Consider the following 20,584-nt stretch of genomic DNA (forward strand, 5'->3'; position numbering starts at 1 on the left):
AGTTTTTGTAATTGGCTTTAAACCTGCAGCACTGTATTTGCCATACGTCTGCATTTTCTGAACTTAAATCGCAGTTAAGAAGTCACCGGCTCCAGCAGTAACCTCCAAAATTGAGCCCGTCAAGCCGGAACCCAAAAAGGCAGTTGAAGGTATGTGCTGGTTCAAAATCTGCCCACGAGCAAGGGATATGCTCAACATCCAAATTATTCCGTAGTGAAATTATATCTGTGTGTTTTGAGGATTTTGTCAACAGCTGGGCTCATTTGTTCTGGTTGACTAAGGAGTAGAAAATTGCTCATTTGTTGGTGATTGCCTTTTGTTCTCCGTCTACAAGAGAAAAACAAAAACATGCTGTTTCTGAGATCATCACAAAGTCAGAACGCAATATGATACGAGAAGATGTTTTGTAGCAGATGTGGACATTAATATGTATTCCTCTCAGTTTTGTTTGGCATAGTGTGCATTCTGCGTGTCATGTATTCATTCTTACTTTTCTTTCTTACTTGTGCTGCTTGGACTGTTCCAGACTTGAATGTGTCTGCCGGAATGTTCCCTCAGCTAGATATTCAGCTCTTTCTCCTTCTCATTCTTTTTATGTGTTTAAAATCAATACAAGCCTTTTACCCGATCTTCCTGATATTCTGCTTTTGGGTTCTTTCGGCTACTCTGACATCTGGTTTGGGGCCGTAGAACAATGTGGATCTAGTGGTCTGAAATGCATTTCAGATAGGAGCTGTGTTTATGGAGGCACAGCCTGGTGCCTAGGAGGGCTAGAAATGTGCAACTCCATTTTTGTTTTTGTCTGCTGTTTTTTTGACCTCTTGAATAGGTATGCTAAGTTGAAATTTAATACATATTTTACAAGCCATACAGACAGATGAGCATGTGTTAATACAACATTTTGGGGGAAAAACAATAATGATAATAAGAATATCTAATGCACCAGAGAAATGGGTGAAAAAGGAAACAAAGCAACAGCGACAGTGAACCTGGTGGTTTAAATGACCCTACTCTTGTCTGTTTGAGGTGTCTGAACTGAAACCCTGAGGACATTTATCCAATTTATTCAATCCCCCAGTCATCCCAGTGTCATTCACTCGAGACCTGAAGAGCCAGGAGGCTGAGGAGGGAAGTAGTGTCACTTTGCTCTGTGAGCTTTCCAAACCCGGAGTCCCTGTGGAGTGGAAGAGAGGAGCACAAGTCTTGAAGTGTGGAGAAAAGTACCAGATGACACAGACGGGATTCAGTTATGAGCTACAGATCTTTGCTTTGAACCCTGGAGACACTGGAGGATATTTGTGCTGTTTCGAAGACACAGAAAGCTCAGCCTCTCTTGTAGTGAATGGTAGGATGGAGACTGCCTCTTCATTTCATTCTGCCGCTTTTGTTATTTACCTTACCTTTCCTTACCTTATATTTCTCTCGCCACTTCTGACCTTATAAAACCATTGGTTATTTCCTTTCTAATCATCAGCTCTCCCAGTTATTTTCACCAAAGAGCTGGAAAGCCAAAGGGTTGACGAGGGGGACAGTGTAACTCTGCACTGTGAGCTCTCTAAATCTGGGGTTCCTTTGGAGTGGCGAAAGGGAGAACTTGGCCTTTGCCCTTGTGCCAAGTATGAAATTAGACAGACAGAACACCGCGCCACGCTTGTAATCCACGATGTAGACCTGGAGGATTCTGGGAATTACACATGTGACAGCGGTGATCGTCAAAGCACTGCTCAAGTAGTTGTAAAGGGTAAACTAATCTCTGCACTTCTCACAAGAGGTGGATGGGGGATTCCCATCACATGACTTGACTCAAGACAGTAGAATTTGGAATGTGACTACAATGAATTAATGTCTTAAGTAGATGCAGCCTTAACACTCTTGAGCTAATTGACTTGCTATCTTGCTATCGAGGCCAGATTCAATTTATTACCTTAATTTTGAGTATATTCTAAGTTTTTCAAATGCATATAAATACTTGGGTTTTATTGGTGACTTGCAAATTAGGACTTGCATATATCTGACTCGTACACACACTTGCACCTCATGGTTTTCTGTTAACAATGAAGCTAAATAAGACGCACCAGCTAAATGCTTCTACTTCCTCTCCTGTAGCCCAGCCTGTCTTTTTCAAGACCCTGCTGCAGAACCTTGAAAGACAGGCAGGGGAGACAGCGAGCCTTTGCTGCGAGACCACTAAGCCAGGAGCCGGCGTGGTGTGGAGGCGCGGTGACAGGGTGCTGGCATCTAGCAGCAAGTACCACCTGAAACAGGAAGGGAGCTTAGTAGAGCTCGTCGTCTATAAAGTACAGCAAGCCGACTCGGGAGAATACTCCTGTGACACAGGCAGTCAGAGGACATCAGCTGTCCTCACTGTGCAGGGTAGGAATTCTGTATTCATCACCCTACCCACTTTGTTATTCTTGTAAAGCACCCTCTGGAGCCTTGTCTCTCTCTGTGTCCTACTTCTCACTTTCTTACCTCATCATTTTCCCACAAGCCACCAGAGCTGCAGCATGAAGTTGTCTGTCATCTTTGCTTCCAGACATCTTGATATTCTTGCCTCCATTTGATGTTAAAATTATTACATCTCATACGTCTTTCAACCGTCTTGTTCCTTGTTTTTTTGAGATGTTCTTATCCTCACACACTCTTCTGTCATGCTTGATCACATCTCTCATCTTTCTTCACTTGGCATTCATAATAACAGCATAATAGCCTCTGGTTCTAGATTTCTCTTTGGAAGCTATATCCTCAACTCAGCCAACAAATATATAACTGCTGCTGATATTTATTTGTCAAACAGAGGTTGAGGTTCAAATTCTGAAATTCTTGGAGAGCTGCGTGGCGTACGAGAGCCAAGATGTCCGCTTTGAGTGTGTGGTCTCTCATGAGGAAGCTCCCCTGGCCCAGTGGAAGCTGCAGGGCGTTCCGCTGCAGAGCAACGAAATGAACTTGGTCCAGACTGCGGGTCAGTTGCACATCCTCACGCTCAGAGGCGTCACTATGGCTGACTCGGGCACCGTCACTTTCTCAGTGGGTAATCACACGTCCACTGCTTGTCTGACAGTCAGAGGTAAGGGAGACATTTAGCCCATTTACCCCCCTTGAATGAGAGGAATTAACACTCACCGTTTGCTCCGCCAGTAACATTTGGAGTTCTTCTGTTGTCAACGTCTTCCTTTTTGGACATCTCCCTTTTGTCCTTCTTAACACCAGAATCATCTCAAATCTTTGATGCTTGTGATTCGCTTCCCGTTTTATTTTCACTTTTGACCCATTGCTTTCACTTTGCCAGTTTTCTATCCGCACTTCACATCCATGCGCATGTTCACTCCCCCTTTGAATGTGCACACTGCCTCCTGTTTCTCTTCCACGTCACTGCAGTGTTCATTTCTTATAGTTCTTGTGGATCTTCTGCACTTAAATCGTTGCATTGTTTCCTCCACTTTTATTTTTTAAACTTCACACATTGTCTGAATTAATTCATTGTTCACTGATGTTTTTTTAGCAATACTTAACTGGACTATAATTTACTTGTGAAAAATGCTATTATAAATTAATAAATGTATTGTATTATTTTAAATTGTAAAACCTCTCTGCTCGACTATTGTTCCCTTTAGATTTTTACATTACATACAACAAAAGGCTATTTATTATATTCAACTGGAAAAAACAAAGTGCAGTTATTTGTCCAAGAACAAGTGACTTGATTAATTTGATTGCAGTATTTTGTGCTCTTCTTATTAATCAGTGATTGTCTTCATTTTGTAAAAGGTGAGTCAAGAATATAGTCTTACAGAACTTTATGTCTTCTGTTTCATGCTTCTTGATTGGTATTGAATTGTTGGACTTGTGAGTACCAAGTTATCTTTTGAGTAGAACCCATTTTGTGGTGACTGAGCTCAACTCGTTCACTTGTTCATCCTAATTTAAAAAATGGTCTTTCTGGCAGCGATACCTATACTATTCAAGAAGGAGCTGGAAAACCTGGAGGCCACAGAGGGAGACAAGGCTACGCTCTCATGTGAGACATCCAGTCCCGATTGCAAGGTGACCTGGAGGAAGGGCTCAGTTCTGCTCATCCAGGGGGAGAAGTACTCTGTGGAGCACCGAGGCTTCAATCACATCCTGGTGGTGCACAAACTGAATGTGGAGGATAGTGGAGAGTACACCTGCGATACAGGGGATAAACAAAGTATTGCTACCGTGAGCGTGGAAGGTAATAGAGTACATCCTCATGTCATCTATTGTGTTATTTCATTGTTCCTGAAGTTAATTTAAAGTTTTCCCCTCCACTTATCAGATACTAGATTTTGCTCAGTTAAGAGTAGAAGCATTGATTGTGTATTCAAATATTAAAACTGGTAGTGGGGGAGAGCTGTTCACTGAACTCCCAATATCCTATTCACCCTCAGAGCGTGTGCGCATCATCCGAGAATTGTGCGATATAACTGTGACCACTGGCCAGGATGCCGTCTTTGAGGTTGAGTTGTCGCACTCCGGCGTTACAAATGGGGAGTGGTGGCTTGGGGACAACCTCCTCCAAAATAACGATCTGAATCAAATGAGCAGCCAGGGTAGAGTGCACCGTTTGGCCCTGAAGATGGTCACTACAGATGAAGCAGGAGATGTGGCCTTCGTAGTGGGAGAAGAGAAGAGTGTGGCTTGTCTTCTAGTGGAGGAAAAACCTAAAGGTAATGGAGATGGCATGGCCACCAAACAGCTTTGTCTTGGTGAATGGAAAATTATTGGCATGCCATTTATTTTATAGTGTTTGCTATAAAAAATAAATGAAATAAGGCAGATATAACTCACAGTGTTGCTCAACAAAGAGTTTACACTCCTGAATGTTAAGGAAGTTTAGCTATTAATTCAAGTGCCTAGTTTCTATTTTCTGGTGTAAATATCAGATTTTATTTTGTCTTCTGTCTTATTTATGACAGCTTATAGAAGTCCAGCATGCATCCATGTATTTATATGTAACCTATAGTTTGGGGTATTCACAGTGTTAATACTCGAGGAACCACACAGCACTGTCGCAGTGGAAGGTGAAACTGTCACTCTGGCCTGCACCATCTCTGACCCCAAGGCCACTGTCACCTGGCTCAGAAACAATGTGCCCATCAAAGCAGGTCTCAAGTATGATATGAGGAAGAACGGGGCATTCCAAGTGCTCCGCATCCACAATGTGGTGCCCGAGGATTCTGGAACATACACCTGTGAAACCGTCGATGCAAAGTGTGATGTCACCGTGACTGTGGAAGGTAAAGATGCCATCCGTAGAAAAGAAAAATTCTGTTGACCTGAATCAAGGATGTGGATGGAGAATTGATTGGAGCAGCAACACCATCTGTCTTCCACTAGCCACCTCAACATCTGACGCGAAACTTTCCCATCTTAAATTCTCACCAGGTGCCCCTGCATATTTCCAGAAAGAACTCAAGAATCAGGAAGCCATAGAGGGTGACGATGTTACCCTGAGCTGTGAGCTGTCTAAGGCAGGCGTCCGTGTAGAGTGGAGGAAAGGAGGTGTGATCCTCCAGGCTGGTAAGAAATATGAGATGAGGCAGGAGGGGTGCATTCAAGAGCTCGATATAAGGAACCTGGAACCTGAGGACACTGGTTACTACACATGTGATGCCGGAGACCAGCTCACCACATCATCGTTGACAGTGCAAGGTAGCCAACTCCAAAACTTGTATGTCTGGTTTTACCTCAGGCAGGTTTGTTTATTGCTGATTGTTTTCTGGCCTGATTTGAAGTACATATTTTGTGGTCGGTTACATAACTCCTAAAAACATGTATTGGTTTGTTCCTGAGCAGGCCTAGGCCAGGATGACATGAATCAAAATATACACCTATAGATTAAAAGCTGTAGGAGTAACAATAGACTCTTGAGTGTATACTTGTGTATTTTTCACTCAACAGTGAAAGAAGTCTTCATTGTGACTGGTCTTAAGACCACCGACGTCTTTGTTGGGGAATGGGCCACCTTCTCCTGCCAGCTGTCTGGAAAGGCAACTGGCAAGGTGCAGTGGTGGCTGGATGGCACCTTGGTGGAGAACAACCCCTTCAGTGAGATGGGGCTGAACCAGGGCCACATCCACACACTCACTTTAAAGAACCTGGCCACAGATGACTCTGGCACTGTCATATTCAAAGTCGGCAGTGTGGTGTCAACAGCCAAGCTCTTAGTCAAAGGTATTAGGGTGCAAGTAAAGGAGAGGACTCTTAGAGAGATTCAGATTTTTTTGGAGCCCTGCAGCAAACCCAAGGTTTTCAGTACACTGTTGATATACTGGAAATATGTGTTATTAATGGGATATGCTAGGGAGATTGGACCCACTGTCCGTGGTCATTCAATTAGTTACACCCTCTAGGATACGAGTTGATGAAATTCAAATTCGGTACACAGCAGTGCTTTTTGAAGGATGTTATGAACTGTCTTTACTTTCCTGCAGGTGTCCATAAAAGACTTGAATGGAAAGAATAGTTGGGACTGGAATTGTGGGGATCTGGGTGTTTTAGCGTGCATGAGCAAACCTTGTTTCTCATTTCATTAATGATTGTCACAGAGAATTCCATGCTGTGTGCTTTCATATAACCAAAGCAACTTTTGGGTGCAGCACCACGGGACATTTTTATTAGAGCAGAGGAACAAGCAAGTTGTTGTCATTCATTTTAATTTCATTTGGATTCTCTCTGACTCTTAAGTCAGCCACACACAGTCAACATGTGGTTTTTCATCGACCAATCCAAAGAATAATGATGAGCTGTCAAATGTGGACATGAAAGTAACCAAACTGTTATCAAAAACCCTCATGAAATATCTGACTCCTCCTTACAAAACTGGCAGGATTGACCATCTTGCAAGCTCTCATTGCACATGCAAGGTGTGCGAGCTCCTGGGCTGTCACACTTCTGTAATGAAAGACAATGTTCCGGGCCTGTGGTGCCCGTGGTTGACCTGGCAGCTGCTAGGCGTAAATCTTTCTTAAAATCTCCACCAGTGGTTTTGCAGTTCAGTTTGTCGGTGTGTGTTTCTGGCTTGGTTAGTTGCTTAATATTATCGTGAATTGTGCAGCCCTATGAATAGAAACACAGTATCCCTTGGTAATGTGATTTATTTTTGCCGATGAGATTCGATCCAGGCTTCATTATTTATAGTTAATGAGCCAATCAGTTGTGACAGAAATGTAGTGTTAAAAAAGTGCTGCTCCACCCATCCACTCCTACCGCCTTCAGCCCCGTACTCACCATCCATTTCACCATCCATTGTCCCCACCCACCCAGCTCTGCCCATAGCCTGCAAGCACTAAAACCTCTAACCCTCCAACCAGTTTGGCATTTGTATTCATCTGTCATGCCCTCCTTCATTATCAGCTGCCAACACCTAATGTGTCGTTGGTTGCAACCATGTTTGTGAACATTGACGATTGGGCTTTTCCACCCTATCTTTGTTTAAGAACTCGCATGGGACAACACAAGAATCCAAACATTGAAATACTGCACAATTTGGCAGATGGATTGTGTATTGGAAACTCTTCAGAAACATGGTTGCGGGTTATACAGCCCGAAAGTCACCCGGCATGTCCTATGCATGTCCTGATAGCTTATGGCCAAGCCCTGACCCCTGACCCTCGCCCTCAGATCCCGCAGTTGAAGTAGTGAGCCAGATGGAGGATCTTCGGGTGCTTGAAAACCGACCGGCTGAGTTCATCTGCCAGTATTCAAGGCCAGTCAAGGCTCAGTGGAGGAAAGATGGGCAGCCTTTGAAGCCTGATGGTCGAAGGGTGGTAGTGGAGCAGGACTGGAATGTGGCTCGCTTGTACATTAGCCATGTGTCTGCCGAGGACACGGGGTCATACTCCTGTGAGGCAGAGGGGACCTTCGTGGTTGCCTCACTGTGTGTGGAAGGTGAGCTTCCCGCCACATTGAAAAGCACCAACGTTTAGGGCGTCTCCTCTGCTCTTTCATAGACAGAGGCAATGAAATCAACCTGATCACTTGTTGATCCTCACAAAATTCATGCCCTTTGTTGACAAAATCTCAAATGACTTTTGCAAGAATGTTGTGCTTTGATCTGTTTTTGAATGTGCTCGACTTTTCTTTATTTCTACAGCTAAACCCATTACCATTGTCCAAGGCCTGGAGAATATGGAAACTATCGATGGAGGTGAAGCACTGTTTGAATGTGCCCTCTCTCGTCCGGAGAGCATAGACTGCCACTGGCTTCTTAATGGCAAGCCTGTGAAAGAATCGCCTAATGCCGAGCTTGTGTCTTTTGAGAGCGGCCGACGTCATCTGCTCCTGCTGAAGGAATTGCGTGTTAAAGACAGCTGCACAGTCACCTTCCAAGCTGGCACAGCTTCCTCATCGGCCCAGCTCACTGTCAAGAGTGAGTCACTCGTGTAAACGCAACTCTGAAATTGTATAATGGTAGTTGTAGATTGGCTGAATGTCAAACAATGCTTTCCAATTGCTCATGATCAAATATTGATAATATGGCTTTTTCTCCTCTAAGGCTGGATGTTGGACGTAGTGAAGAGTTTGGAGGACAAGGTGGCCACAGTGGGAGAGAAAGTGGAGTTTTGCGTTGAGCTGAATGAGCCAGTCCCTATGGCAGATGTAACCTGGTATGCTAATGGAGTTGAGCTGAAGCCCGGTGACCTCTGGGGCATGAGGGCTGATGGCTGTTCGTATCGCCTTGTCCTGAGAAAGGCGCCTGTTTTGCCCCAGCAGGAAATTACATTTGCTGCAAGAGACGCCCTCTCTTTGGCCAAACTCACCATTATAAGTAAGTGTTGAACAAAACAATGATTCATGCATTTGGAACTACATCAGACGTATGGGCAGGCTAACAATGTAATGTGTTTACCTCCCAACAGCTGTACCTGATCCCCCAGAGGACCCAGAGGTCCTTAGTAAGACAACACAGTCTGTTGCACTCTCTTGGTTCACTCCTCTGCATGATGGTGGGAGTCCAATCCTGGGCTACAGGGTGGAGATGCGGCTGGTAGACAGCGCCCTCTGGCTGCCATGTCATTCAGATCCTGTGTGTAACACAGAGTTTGTGGTTGAAAATCTGATGCCCGAGAGCAGCTACAGGTTTAGGGTGGCAGCCATCAACAGAGCAGGGACTGGAGAGCCTGTTGAGCTGCCTCAGACTGTTCAGCTTGGTGAGTACATCAGTGGCACTCTTTATCATTAATGTATGTGATGGCACACTGTTATTATCAGGGTCCGGGAGGAAATACAGATATTGCTATAACCTTAATATTAAATCCTAATATATCGCATATTATTGATCAATCAAAAGTAAGTTAATGTCAACAGGATGAAGCCAATCCTACACATGGCCGTTTTTGGCACCCTGGTTAGTTGCAGGAGTGTAAATGAAACATACGTAACACGTATACGTAAACATAAATTTTCATGATCCTATCACACGTTTCCATCTTTTTCATCGTTACACAGAAGCACCTGTGACAGCTGCACCGCCGCCAATTTGCCCAGGTAAGATAGCATGTGTCCTGTGTGCCGTAATTAGTCTTGTCCCTTTTGACCTGAATTAGATTTTTAACTGTTTAACTCTGGCACCAATTAGGTAAGTTTTGCTGTGTTGGCAGTGGTCGTGATTTTTTAAAAAGCATTCATCACAGCATATTGGAAACTGCATTGTGGTTATAGGTACAGAGGTAAAGCAGGCAGGTACTGAAGAGGTGGAGCAGCCCAGTCTGCCCCCTGAAGCTGCTGACGAAGGTGACGTCCATGAGCTGTGGGAGGCGTCGGCTAAGAAACGGCGTATGAGTCGAGAGCCAACTCTGGACTCCATCTCTGAACACCCTGAGGAGGACGGTAAAGGCAAGAAAGATACAACTGAACAGAAAGAGGTTACGACATCAGAGAAAGCAGAAATTACATCACAAGAGATAAAGGGAGACGTCGTGTCTACAAAGTTGGTAGAATCCAAAGTGTGCACCAGCTATGAGGATGAATCTGTTTCCGGAGGTGCGTCGCTTGTGTCGTACCTGAAGAAGAGCAGCCAGTCCACTGTGACTGCTGTCAGTGAGCCAGAGACTCAGAGTGCCACTGACAGGTTCTTTGCACATTTCAAGATGGCAGAGCAAAGAACGGTGCTGCAGACTGAGGTGAAAACCACAACAGTACAACAAGCAGAAATAAAACCGATAACTGTAGAGGAAACTAAAATCACAGTGGAAACTACAATCACTGAGACCAATGCGGACGATGACACTGAGCTCAGAGATGCTGCTGTTAAGATTCAAGCCGCCTTCAAGGGCTACAAGGCCCGCAAGGACATGCGTCCTGTCTTCAGAGAGGTCTTCAAAGACCAGACCAAAGAACCTAATGGTACCATCCATCTAGAATGTTTGGCAGAGGGCAAACCTGAAAAGGTGCGCTGGCTGAAGGATGGAGAAGCTCTAGCGGATGGCAAGCATCACCATATTGACATTTACAATGATGGCACCTGTTCCCTGGTCATTACTGGGATAACCACCAAGGACACTGGGGTTTACACATGTGAGGTCACCAACAAGTTTGGAGTCTCGTCTCATAGTGGTAAAGTGACTGTGGGAACTGTGAGAGATCCATCCGTGCGTCGGCCATTGGCGGTTGCCTACAGTGCTGACAGCGAGCCCGAGAGCTCCTCGGGTAGTGAGATGGATGAATCGCTGAGGCAGGCCAGCAGACGCCTCCACCGCTTGCTACGCACACGCCTCCCGCCGGATGTGGAGGAGGAACCCTTCCTCAGCGCCGACGAAGGGGACCTGCATCCCCCAGATCCTCACTCCTACCGAGAGGATGACATTTACATCTACATTCGCTTTGACACACGAGCAGAGGCCGAGGTCGCCTCACAGCGGTTCCAGCAGATGTTCACCGTCCACGGTGTTCCCGTGGACACCAGTATCCAGGAAGCAGGGCCCGTGAAAGTGGAGCTGCGAATTAAAAAAATGGGCTACACGCAAGATGGCACACAGACCCCAACGCAAGATAGACAGATGCCTGCATTGATGACTGGAGCCCCTGGTAGGAAACAAGAGTGGCTTTCTACGTTTTATGGATATTCATTGTATACACTAATTTATAGACTAATTTTATACCATTTCTTAATCCGATTTCAAAAGATTGTGTGATATGTGTTGTCCATTTGTCTACACCTCACTTGTGCATTGTTGTGGTTGTTGCTATGTGTTGGTCCTGTGCTGTCTGATCTGTTTCAGACCACAGTGTCTCATTGTGTCGTCTCCATTTAAGTTGTCCTACCGCGTTTTTCTACTGTATATCGTTTTTAATACTCTGTGGAGTTAATAATACCTCTTAACTCCTCTGTGCATTTCTTGTGTTGTGTGGTGTTGATTCTGTTCAACATTTGCCTCTAATGGTGATGCAGTCATGTACTAGTTCACTTCCAATTTTCCCTGCACGCTATTCACTTTCATCACTTACACTGTTTTCATTTATTTACGACTTCAAGTCCGCACAATATGTTTTGACTTTTTGACTGTTGGCTCTCGTTGCCCAGCCGCTCCAGTCTTCTTGACAGAGCTGCAAAGCCAAGATGTTCCCGATGGTTATCCAGTTAGCTTTGACTGCGTGGTCATTGGTAAACCCACTCCTAGCATTCGCTGGTATAAGGATGGCAAATTGCTGGAAGAGAATGACCACTATATGATCAATGAAGACCAGGAGGGCTGCCATCAGCTCATCATCACCTCTGTGCTGCCTACTGACATGGGTGTTTATCGCTGCACGGCTGAGAACAGCAGCGGCATAGCAGCCACTAAAGCTGAACTCAGGGTCGATAGTGAGTACATTTAAAGCGCAAACACACACATTTGTTTTACAATACTTGTGAGGATCTTCAGTCGAATGCATTTCTTTACAATCCAGATAATCCCAGCTCGGCTACAAAGCAGGTTAAAGGAAGAATGTTTTATTATTGTGTGCTTAAACTCCAAATTCATGGGTCAGATGTCTAACATTTATGCAAGGAGACAATTGTTTTGGGAAGAAGAGGAGAGAATAAGGGAAGCGAAGAGAAGAGAGAAGAGAAGATAATGGAGCACTTTTCCTCCAGTTGCGATGCAATTCCCTGCACCACAGCCACAGCAGACAGTACATTGCGTTTTAATTACAAGTGTATTTTCCTTTGTCCAACCAGCCACAGTTCGATGCAGGACTTTAAGAGACCCTAATTTAAACCTTTGAGGGTCTACAACTGAGGTTCTCACAAGAATAGCAAAACAAAAAAAACTGCACACTGAAATACACAGAGAAACACCCAAACACACACACACAGGGATAATTGCATGATGTTAAGTGTTGATCCTTCTCAACAGTGTCGTGCAGCTCAGATTATGACACGGCCGCCGATGCTACGGAGACGTCTTCCTATGTCAGCGCCAAGGGCTACGTGTCAAGGTACATTCACTTTGTTTGGAATGATATTATAATATAGTTTATAGCATAGAAGTGATGAATATTGAATATCTACTTTTCTGCCCTCCTCCAGCAGGGATACGGAGGCCTTTGAGTCTGTAACTGAAGATGAGCAGCTACCACAGGTGGTGGAGGAGCTTCATGACGTCCATGTCAGCCCAGGTTCACCCATTGCCAAGATGGAGCTCAAAGTAAAGGGTAGGTTTGTTTATTATTGATAGTACTTAATTCACCATGGGCAGAAAAGCACAGATGTATACAAACCATAATTTAAGATGACATAATTGTATGTATTTTGTTTTCCAGGCTTCCCCAAACCCAGAGTGTACTGGTTCAAAGATGGCCAACCTCTGCGGCCCTCCAAAAGGCTTCACTTGCTTGCAGAGAGAGATGTACATGGTGTGGAGATCTCAGAGGTTAAGAAAGAGGACATGGGAGAGTATTCTGCTTACATCAGCAACGCAGCCGGATCTGCTTACTCCACTGCCCGGCTGCTGGTCCTGCGTATGTATAGATGCACCCTAATATCCTACTTTGGATTGCTCTGAGGTTAGAAGTTACACCTGAATGGTTTATAGATACAGTGACAACTGTGTTTTGCAACAGGTCCAGGGGAGATTCTGCCACAAGATACAGTGAAAAAAGGTATTTTGGCATTTAGTATAAACATACATAGATGTAACGTATATAACATGCTGCTCTAATTCAATATGACGTTTTCACAGACCCCAAGCAGCCCTTGGTGCCACCACGTTTCATTGAGAGGTTCAACAACAGGAAGGTGAAACAAGGATCCAGCATCACCCTGTCTGTCAAAGTAGAAGGTCTGTTCACCTTGTTAATCACTTCAGTGGAAAGACTCTAAATAGCAGATTTCATTGAATTAAGTTCACAACCTAGTGATGCATTTCAAAAACCTTGGTAGTGACCAAAATCCTGTTTTTTTTTAAATTATGCTTTCAGGTTCCCCCACTCCTACGGTCTCATGGCTGAAAGAGGAATCAGTGGAGGATGTCCTTTGGATCAAGCCTGATACTAAGGGCTACAAAATAGCGAGCTCAGGGTGTAAACACAGCCTCATTTTGATGGATGTTGGCACCGAGTACACCGGCACATACACCTGCATTGCCACTAATAAGGCAGGGCAGTCCATTTGCACCGCTCGCCTCGAAGTTGACGACGGTACGAAAATAAGCTTGTACTTTAGATAATTCTACTGATCTTAGAGGATGTCAGAATCCTGGACATTTGTAATAGCACATCAATGCAAAGAGATCCCAAATTGGTATGAAAAATATAATACTTACACGTACTTATAAATGATTACAAAAATGTGTGTTCTCTCTTTTTCCAGCACCACGACCAAATCTGGAAACCAAAGTCACAGAGTAAGTTTTTAAAGAGTATTCAGAATGACATAAATCAGACATGTATATACAGTGCATTCTAAATGTTAATATATCAAAATAACATTGTTTAATTCTCCTCAGGATTACAATAAGTCCTCCACAAGAGGAGGTTAGCAGAGAGAAAGGTAAAGCTGTTAAACCAAATATTATCCCCTAGTGTGTTATGTAAAGTAATGCTGTTAATGCAATATTTATGTGTTTAATTCTTTTTTAATAGGTACTCTAGAGGGTAAAATGTCCTACCTAGGTGAAGTAGGTTCAGAGGAATTCCTCATGAAACTCACTTCCCAGATCACTGAGATGGTATCAGCGAAAATCAGCCAAGGTGAGAGTTCCATCTACCGTGTCATATGCCGTGTTATGTCTCGTAGTTACAGTTTATCGCATGTCCTACTCAATAAATACTGAGCCGTAACAGAATATGTCTAGATGTTGACAGTGTGTTGTGATAAATGGAGAGGAAAATCCAGAGATTCAGAGCTTGTGATGGGTTTCCCGAAGGCTTGTAGCAGGGTTTCAATAACAATCTCATTAATTACACATTCATTTTGTTAACTGGCTCTCTAAATTCTGAACAATGAATACAACCAAAATGCTGTCTTAAAATATACATCATCCTAAGCCATAGGTCACTTTGTTGGCTTAAAACACTCAACCTGCATGTGTGTGAGGTGGATAGTAATTCAACACTGAGTCCCTCTGGGGGTCAGGAGGGATAGAATGGAATCATACATCATGTCATGCCTGAAGTTCTTTTATCTACCTTTGTTGAACACACTTATTGTAAGTCGCTTTGAATAAAAGCGTCTGCTAAATGACCGTAATGTAATGTAATGTAATGTCATCTTTACATAAGTATATAGTGTTTTGTCATCATACATGCAGCAAGCTAACTGGCCAGCTAACAGATCAGAGCAATATCACCACCATAGAGCACTCAGGCTTTTATTCCAGCGCAGGACTGCACTACAAATGATTTCACCTCAGCCACAGAGGAGCTATAGCCTCTAAATCACTTAGTGTAGTCTGTTGGAATAAAAGACCTGCAGGTTGCCATCTGCCATCTTTTTGTTGAGGATATTGCTGACACCGCAAAACTGTACGGAACAAACAAGCTGTTGTGAATTGTTATAGCAGATGTGTAAATCCGTAGAAACAATTCTAACCATGACGACGCAGTGCTTCCTCAGTGTGCTTTTATGGTTTGGATGCAATTAAGTGAATTTGCGCTCCACATTCAAGAATTGTACAGACCTCGTCTAGTATGAATGCTTTAACGCTTCAATTCTTGAATTAGAATTCACTTCTGAGCAAAATGAATTGACACCAAACCTGACAGTAGTGTTCCTTTCCTGCTTCTTCTTCTTTTGTTTAGCATGCCTTGCTTTGTCCATATGTGTAAGACTTACAACCTGCCCCCTGCTTCATACGGACACTACTCCTTTACCCCTTTCACATGCACCAGTTCATCAACCCCAAACTCATTAAAGTACTCATCCAATCATTAATCTGTTATTCAGACAACTTACAGAATCATCAAGTGTTCCAGTGGATGAAATCTTGGCCCAAAACACCCAGTATGTATCCAGAGTGCCTCAGCTTCACAGCAGTTGTACATTTTATCCACAGAGAATATGTTACTGACTTAGTGAGTTATGGGGACAAATACAGTTTGTGTATTTAACCACATAAAGGTGCGTTGAAGATATAACAATATCCCATTTACTTACAGGAATATACAGACCTAGTTTTATCATCCTTTGGTGGACAAAGCTGCAGCTCGCATCACATTTTCTAACAGCGTTCACGGAGCTCAAACTTCTCTTTTCTTCCCATCCAGCCTGCTCCTTCCTTATGCAGCATCACCACAATTCTTTTATGAACATGATTTGACTTGATTGGAGTCTCTCTAGCTAATAGCTGGAATACAGTACATGCTCACAGACAGACATGTATGTGCAGAGCTCAGATCATAAAAATGCACCTGTTGTTGTTTGTCGTTGCTTTTTCTGAATGCTCTTACAATACTAATGCAGCGATTACACGGAAACGTTAAGAATACATTAAATGTAAGTGGACATTTTAACAGCACTGTTTTATAACTGCAAGGTATAATTATGTTGATGTAAAATCTTGACTGAAGCAACAATCTGGTAGGGCAAAAATACTAATACCAGTTTGATCAAAGTACAGCATGTCGCATCTTTCCTAGACTTTGCTTGCACTTCACATTTTCAGGCTGCATATGCAAAGATTTACCGTAGGATCCAAATTATTTTACAGTTTCCTTCTTTGCTTTTGATCGCCACCCTCCTCTCCCTCCCAGCTTCATTACGTGTGCCGGGTGCGGACAGCGACGACGAGACCAAGACTCCTTCTCCGTCGCCTCATCACGGTCGCTCCCGCCCTCCCTCGCTCATCGCCGACTCCTCGTCTGAGTCTGATGAGGGTGACGCCCGGGGAGAGGTGAGATAAGCCAATGGCAATAATTCCACATCATCTGAGGCGAGAGAGAATCAATATACAGATGATAATATGTGCTTACAGATGTTTGACATCTACGTGGCAACGGCTGATTACAACCCCACCATGGCAAGCAAGGAATCCATCTCTCTAAAGGAGGGACAGTATGTCGAGGTTTTGGACTCAGCCCATCCGCTGAAGTGGCTCGTGCGGACCAAACCCTCCAAAACGACACCGTCCCGGCAAGGCTGGGTCTCACCGGCCTACCTGGACAAGAAAGTCAAAGTATGCCTCAACACTAAGCCTATACGGCACTTCATTGTCACGGTTATTATGTCGTGTCACGTAGGCCTCTATGTTTAAAGGTAAGAATAAAAACGTGTTGTTGCAGATCTCGGCTGAGGCAGGTGATCTTCCAGAGGCAAATGTGGAAGAGGTGTCTGAGGGGGAATACAAGCGTAAATTATTGTAAGTGAAGCTAAAAAAAAAAAATTCTAAAGGGGAACCTAAAAGTTTATTATAACTAACATGCTTCGTCATATGATTCCATACGTCTAGCCAACTGATACAGGACTTGATAAATGGTGAATCAGAGTTTGTCAAAGAGGTCGACTTCTTTACCTCGCACCATCTGAAGCACGCGGACGGCCCTGATGCACCGCCTGATGTCGCCACCATCAAGGAGGACATATTCAGGAACATTGAGGACATCAAGACCTTCCATAGCAGGTGAACTCACTACTTTGGTCACTAGTCATTGATTCAAATGTTTAAATCTTTGTACATTCCCCTTTGTCAGCAAATAAATGAGAACCTTTTTTTCTTTTTAGTGCATTTCTCTCAAAGCTGAATGAATGCGACACAGACGATGATGTCGCGATGTGCTTCCTGAAGAACAAGGACGGCTTTGAGAAGTACCTCCAGTACCTCATAGGCCAGGGTCAAGCTGAGTCTGCTGTTAGCGACAAGATTGTCCACCGCTTCTTCAAGGTAGAAAGCTCAAGCAACTATTACTAAACCAACATGCACTGAAGTAACTCGATTTATACCCGCCCTCCCTGTTTTTGCGTGATACCCAAATATCCATCCATTAAGGTAACTAGTATAATTTGATTAATAAATCCTGTTTTCACTACGTGGTAGGAGTACACGGAGAAAGCACAGGCCACTGCAGATCCTGCAGACCCGCCAGTACGCAGCATTAATGGATACCTCCAACAACCGCTGGATAGGATACAGAAGTACAAGATCCTCCTCAAGGTGACAGGTTTATAACATAGAACATGCATGGAGTGTTGTTCACTTGGATGTTTAAACCAGTATCTTTAATAGTGATCGTGTTTTATTCGCATCCTGATATCTTTAGGAGCTCATACGGAACAAAGCCAGGAATGGTCAGAACTGCTGCCTCCTGGAGGAAGCCTATGCCATGGTGTCCTCTCTTCCTCAGCGCTCTGAGAACAGTCACCATGTCTCCATGATTGAGAACTACCCTGCTACTCTGGAAGTACTAGGAGAGCCAATCAGACAGGTAAGGGTGTAGCTATTATGGCACTGTGCACTATACTATAAATAGGGCCTTGATTGTAATTGATTGAGGGTCTTTTTTTTTTACCAGGGACCCTTCCAAGTGTGGGAAGGAGCTCCTGGAATTAGGACGTCCTCTAGAGGTCATAATCGCCACGTCTTCCTCTTTAAGAACTACTGTATAATCTGCAAACCCAAGAGAGACAGCAACACTGATACACAAGCTTATGTCTTTAAGAACATGATGAAGGTATGACTTCTGACAGAAGGCTTTAAATGTCTTATATACTCTTGTGGGCAGCAGCCTCACTGATGTTTGCTGTACAATCACCATGTTACAGTTGAATAACATCGACGTGAATGAGACCGTGGAGGGCGACGACCGTTCCTTTGAGATCTGGCACGAACGCGAGGACACTGTGAGGAAATACACCTTGCAGGCCCGCACGGTTACCATCAAGAACTCATGGCTGAGAGACCTAAGAGAACTACAGCAGCGATACACCATGCCTGCATGGAGTGAGCAGGACACACAAACACACTTACACACAGATATGTACTGAAACATTTCCCCAACGTCCTCATATTAAACATTGGCACTTCTTTTTTAGGTCCCCCTGAGTTTGTGGAAATTCTGGCAGACTGTACAGCAGAGCTCGGCCAGACTGTTAAACTGGCCTGCAAGGTCATTGGAATGCCCAAGCCTGTGGCCACCTGGTACAAGGGTAAGACTTACTGTGCTTTAAGACTCTGTGGTTTTTGTCACGTTTGTGGTTGCTGCATAATAAAGATTCATCACATCCATCACAGGGCAAACATATATACAACACAAACAACTCTCACTCTCACATTCACACCTACGGACAATTTGGAGTCACCAAATGAACCTGCATGTCTTTGGAATTTCGGAGGAATCCGGAGTTCCTAGAGAGAACCCACACAGACACCAGTGATACCTGTCTTAATTTAAAACTCTGGCACATGTCCCACATAATTGTTTATCACTATGAGTCTGAATTTATGGCGAAGTGGATGTTACATTGTTGCAGGCCCTTAACCACTGAGTAACAGTTTAACTTCCCTAATACAAAGAACAAACCATAAACAGTGTAGCTGTTCATGTTCTGTGCTTTGGCGTTCTTGTACTTGGACACAGATGGACGTGCAGTGGAGGCAGATCCTCATCACATTATCATTGAGGACCCCGATGGTTCCTGCACACTGATCCTTGATAACATGACAGCAGATGATTCCGGCCAGTACATGTGCTTCGCCACCAGCTCAGCCGGTAACGCCAGCTCTTTAGGAAAGATCACTGTTCAGGGTAAGTGGCATATAATACCATATAATCCTATACAATATAGTCTTAAAATGCTAATAAATCATGCACCAGGGGAAATATCAGTCAGGATATAGTTACACCACAACTAACAAGTGTTTAGAATGACTAGTTATTTGTCTAATGATCTTACAACAATGTTTCTTCAGCTCCTTCAGGCTCCAGTAGCCTTTGTTCTGTAAAACCTTAGTGGGCATTAATTGTGTATTACAAATCGGTGTGTTCCTTGTAGTGCCCCCTCGTTTTGTGAACAAGCTGAGGAACGCTACCTTTGTTGCTGGTGAGGATGTTCAGTTCACCTGTGTCATACAGAGCGCTCCCAACCCCAAGATCAGGTACGCTTGTTCTCACTCACTGTATTGGTTATAATGTTGCAGAATATTCCGATTACATTTGGGAGGTATGTTGGGAATTGCTGTCACCCTGTGTGTTCCTCTCCTGCTCTCTGACTATACATGCCTGCGTTTGTGAAGGTGGTTCAAGGATGGCCGACTGCTGACTGACCAGGAGAAGTATCAGACCTACAGTGAGCTCCGTAGTGGCGTTCTGGTCTTGGTGGTCAAAAACCTGACAGAGAGAGACATGGGACACTACGAGTGTGAGGTTGGTTTACTTCATAAACTCTGCAGACTCTCCAGATGGGGCAGTTTTGAACAAATTCATCATCTACTGCACTTGAATGAGGAAACAATCCTGCACATGGAACCATTGATTGTCTGTCAGAGGTTACAGGGTCAGATTTGTTTAGTTTTCGATTTTCTATAATAAAAAAAATAACATGTTTACAAGGTTATTCAGAGTTATTGGAGGATGGAGCTCTTTTAGTGCTCAAGTGGTAGTTTAAAAGGGGAAACAGTAAACACAACCACGGCCAGAATCCCTAACCATTAGCTTAATTTGCTGTCGATAAGCTTTTTTAAACCATGTAGCGCACTCACTAAAAATATATTCTCCACTGTTGCCAGCTGTCCAATCGTCTGGGAAGCGCCAAGTGTGCTGCTAACTTAGTCCTGCCCTCTGTTTTCACTGGAGACAAGGCTATCCTCATTGAAGGTAGGAACAGTCACATTTACGCCATAAAAACAGACTCTGTGTGAATATACTGTATAAGCCTTATCAGATTCTGAATATGCAGAAACATGCTTTTACCAATGCTTGTAATGCTAATTTCACAGTGATTAGTCGATGCTTCTTGTGCTGTTGAAAATCTGTCACGGAACAATCATCCCATTCATTCTGCTTCTTCTATTTTAGTCACTGAGCAGGAGACTAAAATACCAAAGAAAACCATCATCATGTAAGTGTGATCAGGCTGAAATGACGCTTGTGCCTGTCTGCTGCCTTGCTTGACATCATACACAAGTATCGCTCTCTGGCAAACTGC

The 20,584-nt window shown here is 43.9% G+C and overlaps 1 protein-coding gene across 7 annotated transcripts in view; it reads left to right on the forward strand.

The window, feature by feature from the left end:
* Positions 1–20,584, forward strand: part of obscnb (obscurin, cytoskeletal calmodulin and titin-interacting RhoGEF b) — a 54,796-nt gene that overhangs the window by 31,302 nt on the left and 2,910 nt on the right. For 3 of the 7 annotated variants that reach the window (XM_076144824.1, XM_076144825.1, XM_076144826.1), the window contains 38 exons: positions 1,079–1,345; positions 1,475–1,741; positions 2,107–2,373; positions 2,798–3,067; positions 3,947–4,213; positions 4,410–4,688; positions 5,001–5,258; positions 5,407–5,673; positions 8,117–8,392; positions 8,519–8,791; positions 8,883–9,173; positions 9,472–9,510; positions 9,685–11,049; positions 11,546–11,827; positions 12,363–12,444; positions 12,536–12,660; positions 12,769–12,966; positions 13,069–13,107; positions 13,188–13,286; positions 13,426–13,644; positions 13,817–13,850; positions 13,953–13,996; positions 14,089–14,196; positions 16,198–16,337; positions 16,419–16,619; positions 16,726–16,802; positions 16,893–17,063; positions 17,165–17,324; positions 17,478–17,594; positions 17,701–17,865; positions 17,953–18,111; positions 18,203–18,380; positions 18,473–18,586; positions 19,018–19,185; positions 19,433–19,535; positions 19,674–19,803; positions 20,166–20,253; positions 20,455–20,497. In XM_076144824.1, coding sequence (XP_076000939.1) covers positions 1,079–1,345; positions 1,475–1,741; positions 2,107–2,373; positions 2,798–3,067; positions 3,947–4,213; positions 4,410–4,688; positions 5,001–5,258; positions 5,407–5,673; positions 8,117–8,392; positions 8,519–8,791; positions 8,883–9,173; positions 9,472–9,510; positions 9,685–11,049; positions 11,546–11,827; positions 12,363–12,444; positions 12,536–12,660; positions 12,769–12,966; positions 13,069–13,107; positions 13,188–13,286; positions 13,426–13,644; positions 13,817–13,850; positions 13,953–13,996; positions 14,089–14,196; positions 16,198–16,337; positions 16,419–16,619; positions 16,726–16,802; positions 16,893–17,063; positions 17,165–17,324; positions 17,478–17,594; positions 17,701–17,865; positions 17,953–18,111; positions 18,203–18,380; positions 18,473–18,586; positions 19,018–19,185; positions 19,433–19,535; positions 19,674–19,803; positions 20,166–20,253; positions 20,455–20,497 — 7,630 coding nt within the window. The remainder of the gene's footprint in view (positions 1–1,078; positions 1,346–1,474; positions 1,742–2,106; positions 2,374–2,797; positions 3,068–3,946; positions 4,214–4,409; positions 4,689–5,000; positions 5,259–5,406; positions 5,674–8,116; positions 8,393–8,518; positions 8,792–8,882; positions 9,174–9,471; positions 9,511–9,684; positions 11,050–11,545; positions 11,828–12,362; positions 12,445–12,535; positions 12,661–12,768; positions 12,967–13,068; positions 13,108–13,187; positions 13,287–13,425; positions 13,645–13,816; positions 13,851–13,952; positions 13,997–14,088; positions 14,197–16,197; positions 16,338–16,418; positions 16,620–16,725; positions 16,803–16,892; positions 17,064–17,164; positions 17,325–17,477; positions 17,595–17,700; positions 17,866–17,952; positions 18,112–18,202; positions 18,381–18,472; positions 18,587–19,017; positions 19,186–19,432; positions 19,536–19,673; positions 19,804–20,165; positions 20,254–20,454; positions 20,498–20,584) is intronic. The other 4 variants (XM_076144827.1, XM_076144829.1, XM_076144831.1 and 1 more) reach the window with 3 other exon arrangements.

Source organism: Genypterus blacodes, unplaced genomic scaffold (genome assembly GCF_046128005.1).
Source record: "Genypterus blacodes isolate CSIRO-AG114 ecotype Tasmania unplaced genomic scaffold, CSIRO-AGI_Gbla_v1 ptg000029l_1, whole genome shotgun sequence".
Classification (NCBI taxonomy): domain Eukaryota; kingdom Metazoa; phylum Chordata; class Actinopteri; order Ophidiiformes; family Ophidiidae; genus Genypterus; species Genypterus blacodes.